At 43.3% G+C, this 12,804-nt stretch overlaps 1 protein-coding gene across 3 annotated transcripts; it reads left to right on the top strand.

Annotated features, from left to right (window-relative positions):
• The first annotated feature begins 447 nt into the window (after positions 1-447).
• LIAS (lipoic acid synthetase) lies at positions 448-9,930 on the top strand. 3 transcript variants are annotated; one of them, XM_055797992.1, is made up of 11 exons: positions 448-611; positions 1,207-1,379; positions 2,063-2,156; positions 2,934-3,014; positions 3,248-3,404; positions 4,258-4,315; positions 5,354-5,482; positions 6,043-6,188; positions 7,859-7,929; positions 8,699-8,810; positions 9,748-9,930. In XM_055797992.1, exons 1-11 carry the CDS (start codon positions 528-530, stop codon positions 9,798-9,800), a joined length of 1,158 nt encoding a protein of 385 aa, XP_055653967.1. In that variant the 5' UTR covers positions 448-527; the 3' UTR covers positions 9,801-9,930. The 3 variants fall into 3 exon arrangements, with proteins under 3 accessions (XP_055653967.1, XP_055653968.1, XP_027650902.1); XM_055797993.1 differs by lacking the exon at positions 448-611 and adding an exon at positions 710-728; XM_027795101.2 differs by lacking the exon at positions 448-611 and adding an exon at positions 834-1,001.
• The last annotated feature ends 2,874 nt before the right edge of the window (positions 9,931-12,804 follow it).

Below are 12,804 nucleotides of genomic sequence, written 5' to 3'. Positions count from 1 at the left end.
GCGCCGGGCTCCGCTTCCCACACCGACACGTCCCGCCCGGGCCCCACCGGAGCGGCGAGAAGCGGCGGCCTCAGCGCTCAGCTCCGCAGCGGGGCCCAGCCCGGGCCTAGGCCCGCCGGGGAGGGGGCGGGGGAAGGCGCCACCTCGGGGCTTCCCTCCCGCAGGGCTCAGGCCAGGCCGCGGCGGCTGGGCCCGGATCAGCCCCGGGAGGCTGCTCGCGCTCCGGCGGGGTGCTGGGGGCGCCGCCCGCGCCCGATGGTCCCGGATGCCGCCGCCAGCCCGCGCCTCACCTGGCAGCAGGCAGAGCGGAAAGAGCTAGCGTCTGACGTCATCACGTACTTGTAGCCGCTCCCGGCCCTTAACGTCATCACGCCGAGGTAGCCGTCCGTGAGGCAAGAGTAGCCGAAGCCCGATGCGCGCGAGCTGACTGCAGCGGGCAGGCGGGGGGGCCGAGCGCTGAGACGATCGATCCATCGATCGATCGGGCCGGCGGGGAGCGCCGGTCCTGCTGCTCCGCGGGCGCCGCCATGTCGCTGCTGCCGCGGGGCCGCCGCTGCGGGGTCGCCGCCGCCACGGTAGCCCGCCGGTTGCTGCTGGGGCACCAGGGACTGGTGAGTCAGCGCCGCGGCAGGGCCGTGCGCCGCAGGGGGGTGCCGGCGGGCGGGCCGCCCAGCGTCCGTGGGTGGGCGTTGCGGCCCGGCAGACGGGAGACCTCGGGCGGGTCCCCGGTGAGGGGACGGGGCGCACCGTGGGGCAGGAGGCGGTGCCGTTACCCGAGCTCGTCTGCCGAACCGGGGGGGCGGCGGCGCCGGGAGCCCCGGCCCCGCAACGCGCCCGGACACGGCGGCGCCCCGGTTCGGCGGGCCCGGCCCGTCTGCCCGTCCGCCGGAGCGCGGCCCTGGGGTACCGCCTTGGCAGCGCGCGGCCGCGCTCGGCCCGCCGCACGGAAACCGCCGTTACCCGGCGCGGTGCTGTCACCGTCCGGAGCCCACAGACGTGAGGTGATGCTGCGCTGCTCTGGCGCAGACCCTGCCTGGCGTCTGTCGGACAGGACCGGGGGCGAAAGGGAATTCCGTGTTTAACGTAAGGGCGATCGGGAAAATGCTTACGTAAAGTATACACTAACCACCGAAGGGACATGTAGTTATGTAGTATATCGTGCTAGTACATTTAAAATTCGATAAATGACAGTGTTGCTTCCTTTAGGTGGCTGGGAGCCATGTGTGTAGCCAGTACGGGACCTCAGGTTCTTTGCCAGAGGAAAAAAAAGAGTTTCTGCAAAACGGACCAGACTTACAAGACTTTGTAACTGGAGATTTATCAGACAGGAGCACGTGGGCCGAGTATAAAGGCAATTTAAAGCGTCAGAAAGGAGAAAGGTAATTGTGATTTTAAACAACTGTAGTTGCTTCCATGCACTAGGTCGCGCTTTTAGTATTAACTATAAAACATATACAGTGTATTTTTTGTAAATTCTGTCCTACTGGCTTGCAAATTTCATAGTTTTTCAAGAACACACACTTTATTAACTTAAAATGTGCAACAAAACACGAAGGCATGGTGGCCTTTTCTTACTTGAATGCCTGTGCCCATGGCCTACATTGAATTACAAATATGCATCGTTAGGGGAGCATATCCTACTTCGGTGTTGAGCAAATATTATTGATAGATTAAAACAAAACATGAGACTAAATTTTAAAAATGCTTAAACCCTCCCATATGCCCAGTTATAAATTTGATCAGACTTTACGATAGCTGTGTAACATATGCTGCCATTAACTCTTGCAATCTCCAGTGTGGCACTATTAAATCCCACTGGTACAGTTAACAGTTTAAAACCCTCCAATGACAGTGAACTTCCTACTCTTTAATGCTGTAAACCTGGAAGAGAGAAGCCTATTACAGCCATGAAAGAGGTTAATATTGGTTGCTGAGTTGTGTCAGTTTTCAAGGAACCTTTCCTAGTTGGGATCTGTAACAAATTAAAGTGGATCTATGAAATTAATGGAAGCTTGCCATGTAAATAATGTGTTAATCTTTATGTTTGCTTGATGTCATTCAGGCTGCGACTTCCTCCATGGCTGAAAACAAAGATTCCCATGGGAAAGAACTACAATAAACTAAAGAATACTTTGAGAAGTTTAAATCTTCATACGGTAAGTCTAGTGTCAACCAAGTTTTCCTGTAGAAATAAGGCTTTTTTTTTTACAGATACAAAATCAGTTCTTTGTGGAGGACAGGTAGAAAGAATGTCTTGTGTGATCTTCCAGACTGAAACCAAGCCCAATGCTGATCCTTTTTGCCAGAAATGAGTTTCACCAATAAAGAATGAGTACAAATTCAATGGAGTATTTAATGTTTTTCCTGCTGTGATTTTAAATACTAGGGTTTAGTACTTGCATCACCAAAGAGATCAGAAGATGCAATGTGTTACTTTTTAATGGAAACGTACACAATTTCAGGGTTATGTTCATGTTTTGCATGAAAAGAAATTCTAGAAATATATGCATTTCATTAAATATACCTTCCAGATGATAAGAAGTGATAGGTATGCATGGAGAGCTTTTTTCCTTCTCCCCCCCTCCAGGGTAAAGTCATGCTTTAATGCATCATAGACTTTGCAAACATTTTATGAAATTTTAAATTTAAAATGTTAATGACAATCTGTGCTAATTAATAAGGCAATTACATGGCTGAGGAGTTTTTGGAGTTCTGAGGTAGAGGAAGAGAATGGTAATGGATGTTAGGAAACAATTCTCTTCCTATCTATTCTACTGACTTTTTATAGAACAACATGCAACTCTATGAATCTCATTTATCACAGGAGTTAGGTTTTGTTTGTAGGCCTCTGTTGAAGTGGATCAATAATATAATAATAATTTTCCATAATAATAGGGAAAAAAGACAGGTATATTACTATCTTTTACCTTTAGGTATGTGAAGAAGCACGTTGTCCCAACATCGGAGAATGCTGGGGAGGTGGTGAATATGCTACAGCTACAGCTACTATTATGGTAAGCTATTAACCATTTCTTAAGTATTCTGTTAATGTTTGAGCTGTTTGTAGTGTATTCTAGGATCCCTACTACAGTAGAGTGAGTTTATTACAAGAAATGTGGACTAAAGCACTGTCCTCGGTTTTTTTGCTTAGTATTGGGATTTATCTGATCCAGCTTATGCAGCTGCTTCTCAGCTGAGCAGTAGTGATGTGTACAATGTAAAGGTAGGAATGTCTTTCTTATTTCAGCTGATGGGTGACACGTGCACTAGAGGTTGCAGATTTTGTTCAGTAAAGACCGCAAAAAGTCCACCTCCGCTGGATCCCGAGGAGCCTTACAACACAGCAAAAGCTATAGCCGAGTGGGGCTTGGATTATGTCGTATTGACATCTGTGGACAGAGATGGTTAGTATGTTGTCTCTCATCTCTTCCAGTCTAAGCTCTCATATTCTTCATATGGGGTAAACGCAGACCTCGATGAACATTTATCACTCAGCACAATTGCTGAGGATTACTATTTTAAAGGAGTTGACGGTGCTGAAACTTTTTACATATTCTTAGTATTTCTCTATGTCTGGTAAAATCTAACAGCAGTTACACTGTTATTAAGCATCAAGAATATTACATTCTAAATATTTTCTAAATCATTTGTTGCAAAATACATACATATACACCGTGTTCTGCTACTTGATTAGCAAAAAACCCCACCAACACCAAACCCCACAAACATTCATATACAGTATCATTACAGCACTTCCAAAAACTCAACCTGAAATATATTATATATAAAAAACCTGAAAGTTGCCTTTTTCTAAGGTTGTAGTAGTTCCTTTGTGGTGACGCCACATAGGTGGGGAAAACCATTGTAAAGGCTGTTGAGTGTGATGGAAAGTCCAGTAGCTTTGAAGTGGCTTACAATTAAAAGAGCGATAATATATATTTAGGTTTTGTAGAACAGTTTCTCAGACCAAAACCATAAATAGATAAAGCCATTCTGTGCTCAGCCTGACAGTGAACCTAGAGACAGGTAAATCTGGAGTAAACATTTGAAATCTGCCCTAGACAATCACAGTTAGACTTTGTGCAGAACAAGGTGTGGTAGACTATCTGTTCTACCATAAGCAGTAAGATAAGAATGTGGTTTCAAGCTTTATTATTTTGCATTTAAATTTGAATCTGTAAAGTTTTTGTGGCTTTGCTAATAAGTAAATGCATTTCTTGAACAGAAAGGTTAACTGAATAATTGAAATGCTTCTAGATATGCCTGATGGTGGAGCAGAACACTTTGCAAAGACAGTCTCTCATCTGAAAGAAAGGTATCTCATTAATGCATTACTGTTACTGTTAAAACTTTAGAATGTGGTACTACATATAGGTCAAAACTACCTTTAGCTGGATTATTCCAGGGGCTGTGCAGATATAAGTCTGCCTTTAGCCTATCTGGGTCCCCTTTTTTTCCCTGTTTTTCATCTTTCTCGTATATAATGGCCCCAAAGTATTTTGAATTAGGATGCATTTCCCATTCAGCCCAGGCTTATTTAAAGCTAAGCACTGGATTATTTCTTTGAACAGGCAGCTGGTTTACCAGGAAATTAGTACCTACTTTTGAGGTATGTTCATTCTTGGGATTCAAGAATGAATTCAACACAGTGGATTTAGATAGCAGTGTTGCCACATGACAGAAGAAGGCGGGTTTCCCTTTCAGCAGTGATCAGACTGCTTTGCCTTTTCCCACAACGGCTGTTTCTGCGATTGTACCTTCCCACTTTCCCCTAGTTGTGCCGCCTTCACTCTGCGTCGGTGCCCTGCACACGATTTGATAGCGTACTTGTCTGCCGGCAGATTTAATTGGTGTAACCTCATTTAAGTCTTTATCCAGCGTATCCTGGGACTTGAAAGATTCCTGTGGTGTGTCCCACCTGCCTTTCTGAGCTGAAATCTGGCTCCTGGACACCAAGATTAGGTACCAGGGCAATAATGCAGAGTATTCTTATCCTAGTAGGTAGGATTATAGCTCTTCTGTATTTTGGAGCTGTGGTACTAAACTTGTGTTAGTTAATCTGCAACAAAGACACATGAAAAATCGTGTATGAACAGTGAGACTGTTCTAGTTGCTTTTGTATTATTTGGCTTTCATTCTATTTCAGCTTACGTTAGTAAAATCAGGAGTTACACATGTTTTGTTTGCATTGTCATACAAGTATTTGCAGAAATCGGTTGTTTTGGAGATGTGTCCCGAATGAACTTGGCTTTGCTTGTCGCAGTGTTGTTATGTTTATTTTTTGCTCTATTGAGTTTTTTGGCAACAGTGACACCGACCCCACAGACACCTTCACTCTGTCTCTTCTTTTCAGGAATTCAAAAATCCTGGTGGAATGCCTAACTCCCGATTTTCGAGGGGACCTCAAAGCGGTGGAGAAAGTGGCACTGTCGGGACTGGATGTGTTCGCCCACAACGTGGAGACGGTGCCAGAGTTACAGAGGTAGGCGACGGCAGTGGGCAGAAAGCACGAACCCCACAGGGGTGTCGTCAGAGGCCTTTGTGCGAGGGGGGCGGCGGGATCCGTTCAGCCCGGCGGCGGGGCGGGCCGCAGGCCGCAGGCCGCAATGGCGCGGGGCCCGCTCCCAGCCTGCCTCGCGTGCTGCCGCGCCCTGCCCGCCGCCCGCCGGCAGAGGGCGCCCGCGCCGCGCCGCGCCCCGGCCCTCGGGGCGGCCCTCGGGCGGTGTCGCCTGCCGGGGCCGGTGTCGCCTGCCGGGGCCGCTGCGCGGGGCCGGGGCCGCCGGGACCCGAAGCCTCGCCCCGCCGCGGGCGGCCGCGGTCAGCGCCACGGGGCCGGGGCCGGCCTCGGTACTTAAACCGGGGCGAGGCTCATCGCTTGTGACACCTCGGGGAGGGTGTCAGCTGGCGTCAGACTGCGCGGCTGAGACCTCTGAGTCGCCATTTTCGCTTTGTAGAAACTAGCAGAACACACCTTGCTTGGCACCTCTAACATTCTGTACGCCCTTTCGTCCGTTTTCTCCCCTGGTGCTGAACACACAAAAGGAAGGTGCGTGACCCCCGAGCCGGCTTCGAGCAGTCCGTACGTGTGCTGAAGCACGCTAAAGAGGTCCAGCCCCGCGTCATCTCTAAAACCTCCATTATGCTGGGGCTAGGCGAGACAGACGAACAAGTGTATTCCACAATGAAATGTAAGTTCGCGTTGAAACAGATGCCAATATTCACAGGTATGAGTTTGATTGTGTTGGAAAACAGTTGTCGGCATCTTTGCCTCTACACGCAAATCAATTTGCTGGTACAGGAAATGTTTTCTAAGCTTTATTGGGGGAAGAAACAATTTGATTAAAAAAGATTCAACTTCTGAAATATTTTGCCTTCACATGGCTTTCAGATTCAATTTGACAGGTAAAGCGAGCTCATGTTAATTTCAGTGGAAAATACAATTATTTTTTGTGTGACTATACTCTTTTTTTTCTTTGCAATACTTAAATAATGGGCTTGCGACATAGTTGCCTTATTGTGCATTCCTTCTTAGAAACAGCATACCTGATTTTTTTAAAATAATTTATTTCAGTTTGCTTAGATGAAAAAAAAATTGTTATATTTGGAGCTGTAGCGTATTGTTTCCATGTATATGTATTTTTAAGAGGAGATTTCACAGTGGTAAGTGAACGCAGTGCACTTGTAAGAAGTAGTTTATAAATCCTATGGCATTTGTCCCCTACCCTGAAAGAATGTCTACGTGGTACTTTGTGTACAACAAGCCATATTTAGAATGCAGTGATATCTTTTCTGCAGCTCTCCCACAATCTGGACCATAAAATGACGGTTCCTGATTTTCCTGTCCTTGCCTAACATTTCCTAGCCACAAGAACATGAAATTCCAGTTTTGCTGCTGTTCGTTTTCAGGCCACTTTCATGGATGTATTTGGAGACAAACTGTTACCCACTGCATTAATTCTGTTACTGTAATTTTGGTCTCCTTCCATCTTCTGGGTACCAGTTAAAGAACACCTAAATGTGCTGATACTGAAACAGTTTCTCCACAGAACCGTATCGATCTAAACAGAGATCCCAAGGCAACAGGGAGTGCAATGCTGTAGGCAAAATACTGTCTTTACTTCCTATTTGATGTGGGGCAACCAGCCCAAGTAGCCAGAAAATATATGGACATGTTCATGCTAAACCCGATTCCTCAGCTATCCCTTTGTTCGGAATACCCCACTAGCCGTAGTGAACATAATTCTTCAGGCTAGCTGACTATCCAGTGCCTTGGTTTCCATCTGTAAGTAGACTACCTGACCTCATTTGCTGTGTATTGATCCTAGTATATACTCAAATTTTAGCAGAGTTTATGAGATTCTGCAGGCGTCAAAACTTAACATACATCCTAAGTGTGTAACACTGGCAAAAAATTTTGGCAATTTCCCCTCATTTATAGCTCTTTAGAACTGTCCACATCTTTTAGGCACGAAGTCTTTTGAAACAGTGGACAAGTGTGGGCCCGGTGTGTGTGCACGCATCCATTTCTTTTTTTCTAATGAAGGCTCTGACCTGAAGGTAACAATGAAAAGCAGTAAGATAAAAAAGGCAAGAGCATGTGATCTCTGCAGTGAGACACACGACTGCAGTGAGTGCAGTGCAATGGTATTCTCTCTAGCTTTAAACTAGATAGCTCAGGTCTTGCAGCAGCGTGGAGCCCAGAAAGAGGTGTGTGGCTACTGCTTGTGGAGGCTGGAGGTTCCCTTTGCTGCAGAGCAGAATGTTAGCCCTGCAGGGTGCTGTGGAGCGACCTTTGTTCAGACTTGGACAGAAATTAGGAAACACCCCCCTTCCCTAACAGGGAATTTTGTTTTTACAGTATTGCGGGAAGCAGATGTAGACTGTTTGACGCTAGGACAGTACATGCAACCAACAAAACGTCACCTAAAGGTAAAAATGCCTTTAATTTACAGGTAGATTTATGGTCTGTACCTTGCACAGTCAAGTTTCCTCTTTCTAAATTGAGGCTTGATATGTATCCTTACCTTAATTGTGGATTTGGGGGGGGAAATTTCCTTCCTTGTTTAGCCTTATCTTCATCTGTTATGGACTCTTCACTAAAAAATCCCTCAGCCATCTAATCCCTTCCATCATCTGCAGACTTCCCGTGCTACTTTCTGCTATTGGCTTCAGAGACAGCTGGAGCTGAGGCACGATTTGGGAAAACAAGAGTTTCAGTGTACGTCTCAAACATAATGGCTCAAGCCAGCTCTCCTTCACTATCGCATAGGCTCTCCCTTAATGGTGCCACTTCAGCAGGGGAAATTACCATTCTTCTCCTTTTGTGATCTGTCCAGAGCTTGAGTCTCTGTTCTGTTACTGTGTTTCATTGAAATAACTGTTAGTGAAGAGAGCTGTAGGACTATTTGGGTTTTTTTTTTCCACTAACTTGGACAAAAAAAAAGTTTGCTCAAAAGGACCGTTCAAAAATAGAATGAATAAAATTATGAAGGAACAACTAGAACCTAAATTCTAAACTTTTCAGCTGAATATGAAAAGCAAATAAAATGCATTCTTTTGGTAGGAGGCAGAGAGACTGCTGAAAGTTCTGGAGTGTAAAATTTTGAACTCACGATAGAACTGTTCTATTTCACTACATACTAGCTACAGCCATTTCCTTTGCATTAATACCTAATCAAAGCACGTTTTTTTCACTCAGGTTGAGGAGTACATAACTCCTGAAAAATTTAAGTACTGGGAAAAAGTAGGAAATGATCTTGGATTCCACTACACTGCCAGTGGGCCTTTAGTGCGCTCCTCCTATAAAGCAGGTAAATTACTGAAAAGCATTAGATTCTCTAGCACGGAATGTTTTATTATATAAAGTTAAAATGGTGAAGTAATGTGCAACAAAGCTCACCTTAGCTCAACGACACCTCACGTAGTCATCCTTTTTTTAATAATTATTTATACTGTCTTCTGTAGGTCATCTAAATGCATCGGTATGACAGTAGATGGTATTTCTACAATTGCTAATTTTTTGCAAAACCTAGTTTCTACTATAGTTAATGTGTGAAGCAGGATAAAGGGTACCCAAATAGCAACTTCTTCACATTCTAACTCTTGGGTGCTTCAGGGTTTAATGGGACCCTTTGTTGTTTGTGATGTAATTTCGTTGCTTTATGCAGAATTTATTTACAGTGCCTTAGAAATAATTAGACACGCTTGTAGCAGTGCTTTTTCTGACAAAGCACAGAGTATTAAGTAGCAGCTGCTGTTAATGGCACTGTTGTGTAGGCCCAGCATCCTGCTTTTTCTGATGGAGAGAACAGAAAAGACTCAGCTAGGACACCTTGCTTCTCAGACTGTTTTATGCCAGCTCAAATGAGGTTTATAGCAGGTTTCCCTATAAGTTGCTGATATTTTATGAAATAGGAAGTAATTTTTAATTAGATCAATTCATCTTTGCCTGTTGGAAAGGACAAAGAAACAGAGCTACTTCATAAAATTGGGTATGAGGAAAATGAGGATTTTGGGGGGTTGGAGGGGTTGTTTGTTGGGTTATGGGTTTTGGTTTGGGTTTTTTTTTACATCCATGCTGTATGTGTTGAAAGTGCTGTTGTATAGCATTGAATTACTATAAAATACTGGTAAGCACAATCATATTGTAGAATAGAATATTCTCATTAAATAAGAATGTGTATTGTTGTGCTTTATTTCACTGAAATACCTAGAAATCATTCTGGTGCCTTTTTACCTTTCAATTAGGTGAATTCTTCTTGAAGAATTTAGTAGAAAAAAGAAAGACAAAAGCCATCTGAAAATGAGAGTGAACCTATTTAAAGCAGCCAGTTTTAAGGATCCTTTTTCAGTGCATAATTATACCCAGTTCCAGAAATGCAGAAGACCAGATGGTGGATGTATGAATAAACTTACTATCTTTCCAGAACACTTCTCTCTCACCAAAACACTTTCCATTATTTTAGCTCATTCCTCCTGGCAAGGCTACAACTACATAGTACTTCTAGCCTTCAGCACAAAGGCAGAAGGTAGAACTGGTTTTGAAAAAGTGAAGGAACTGAGGTGGAAGAAATGTAAGCTGGGGAAAAATAATATCTGACAGATTTAAGTAAACAGGTTTGATGCTACCCTCAGTGCCACTGTTGTTAATACTTGTGAAGATGCTAATAGTAAATGGAAAGGCATTGCTATTTGGTGTATCTTACTATTATGTAACACAAGCTTGCAGGGACTCTGGAAACTAGAGGAGTTCTAAAGAAAGATTGTGTACATGACAAAGGACCAGATTAGGCCTACCTTGAACCACACCAGACAAAGTGTCTGTAATACTCTTTCAAGAGATGGTATCTCTTACCTGTATCTTAAGAAAATGAGCTGTACCATAGGGGCAGCTAATGCTTTTCAGGCCTTTGCATGTCTCAAAGCATGAGCCTTGTTAAACACAAGGTATCAAGTTGAACAAAACTAGTGCCCTTTGTGGCAAAACAATTAACCTTGTGGATACCATATAATTTAAATCATATGGAAAATCAGAGTTGCTGAAACAGCATAAATAGAATTCCCCCCCTGGTCTGGGTATATGACAAAGTTGCACAGGTGCTTCCATATTGGGTGTATAGAGCTGCTGCTATTCTGTACTGTGTTTTTTGTCCTATCAATAAAGTTAAAAACCCCACCTAAAAACCCATGCTGGTTGTGTTTGATTGGTCTGGTTACCTGCCCCCTTGAGACCTGGTCTGTCTGTTAAATCTGAATGTAGAGAAATGAAGTGAATCGTGGATGAAATGTGAAATCCACTGCTTATCATACTAAACTCAAGCAGAAATAAAAACATGGCTTTTATGGTATGCTAGCAGCTGTAAATTTTTCTCTTTACAGTCATGATAGTTCAAAGTGCATCTTTCCCTAATAATTCTCAGTTGTCTGCTATGGACATTAGATACCACTTTTTAACTGTCCAAGAATTTGCCATGTGGTGCCAAACTCTCATCATGCAGCTAATCCTATGGCTGGCTATAGTATTTTTCTAAACTAGTCCATATGAATGAGTGGACCCTCCATCCACCCCCAGCTAAGTAAGATGTTAGAAGAAAGACAGCTAATTAGCAAGTTTTATATATATATATATATAAAAGAAACTTGATATTGTCACAAACAACAAAAATCAGATAGTACCACTGAAGCTGGCAACGTACAATTGACGCTTCACAAAATGAAGTACAGCAATATTAAAGTGTTATGGAGACAGCCTTAAGCTAGAAGGAATGTACTAATTAATTAAACAATGTAACAGAAGTGTAAATTGGGGAAAGAGAAACCTGAGCAATAAGAAACAGGGGAAGAACTGAGAAACAGAAGCCTTAATAGCTGTACTTTATAAAGGCAACCAGAAAGGCAAGGCTTCCTTTTTTAAAAATTAAACATAATAAATTTTAAAATTTAAATAAAAGGAGTAGTCTGACGACTAGTCTTGGAAAGACCAGGCATACTTTGAGCCAAAAATGCCCTGCTTCAGCTGAAGTACACTGAATACCAGAGCAGTGGAAGGTTATCAGCTATGGTAAGGAAATCCAATACTCCCTCCAGAGCAGCAGGCAGGGAAGGGTGCAACATTAACTCCAGGATACCCACACATTTAACAGCTGCCAGCCTTTATTAGGGGCTTTAAATACTATAAATAATGATTTTTACTTGCCTGCAGAGCAGATTTAACAGAATATTACTGTAGCTTTTGCAGAGTTACTGCTTTTTCAGCCTATCAACACCAGATACCAGGTAAAAGGAATTCCGAGCCATACAGCTATTACCAAACTGGAACAAAAAGACATTGCACCATAATTATCCATGACTTCTTTACAGTGTGAGAAATAATGCTTCTGGAAACACGGTCCAATGTTATTTCATGTTAGAATTATCTTACGAATTGCTGCTGGGTGGTTTGGAAGATGATCTCATGCTTTTACACAACTGTCTGCCAGCTGGTACCAAGTTTCAGAAGCCACGTAAGCTATTTTCTAACTGCATGTTTTGCCGTTGTTTCTAAGCAAAGCAGTCACATTTTGACTTCATGGATTGGAGGGGCGTTTTGTTTTTCAGTGTGTTTGAGGACAAGTCCTAAAGTTTTTTTCCTAGTTAAGAAATCTTGCTTTTCCAACCATCTTCCATCCCTACTGCCCATTCAGGTTTTCCATAACTATTATGTTAAAGCATCAAACTCTCACAGAACTCCTGGTTATAAATTCAGCACAGGTTTCATGACTATCTCAGTTTTGCTTCTGATGAAGTTCCATGTGTAGTGAAGTATTTTTTTTGTATGTCAATCACTTCATTCTGTCAGTTTGTTTCACAAAGCAGCCATAAAATATTTTAAGAAACATTAATCTTCCTTGCAATCAGGAAAACATCAAAATGAGCTTTGGTAACATGATTTCAAGTTGACACAGACACTTTAAAAGAATGAATAGTCTTTTTTAGCATCATTACATCAATCTACTACACTGTGAAGCATAATTAAGTGTTATGCAGCTGACTAGAGAACTGCTGCATCTTCCAGTGACTTCACGTCTTTAGGCTAAACAAAGCCAGAGCGTTCATTGTGAGAATTGTAAGTTTTCTTCCTACTTGATCAGTAATTTAATATCGGTGTGCCCTTCATTTAAAAGATGTCAAGTACTTACACTACTACAGGATATGGCAACTAATTGCAGATGTTCAACTTGCAATAGTAATTCTCAGCTTGGAATAGAAAAAAAGCAAGGAATGGAAACTGACTACAGTATTCCTAAGTCAGATAACCCATTAAGC

This window comes from Falco peregrinus, chromosome 2 (assembly GCF_023634155.1).
Source record: "Falco peregrinus isolate bFalPer1 chromosome 2, bFalPer1.pri, whole genome shotgun sequence".
In the NCBI taxonomy this organism is placed as follows: domain Eukaryota; kingdom Metazoa; phylum Chordata; class Aves; order Falconiformes; family Falconidae; genus Falco; species Falco peregrinus.
This window is presented reverse-complemented; position numbering and strand designations above follow the sequence as displayed.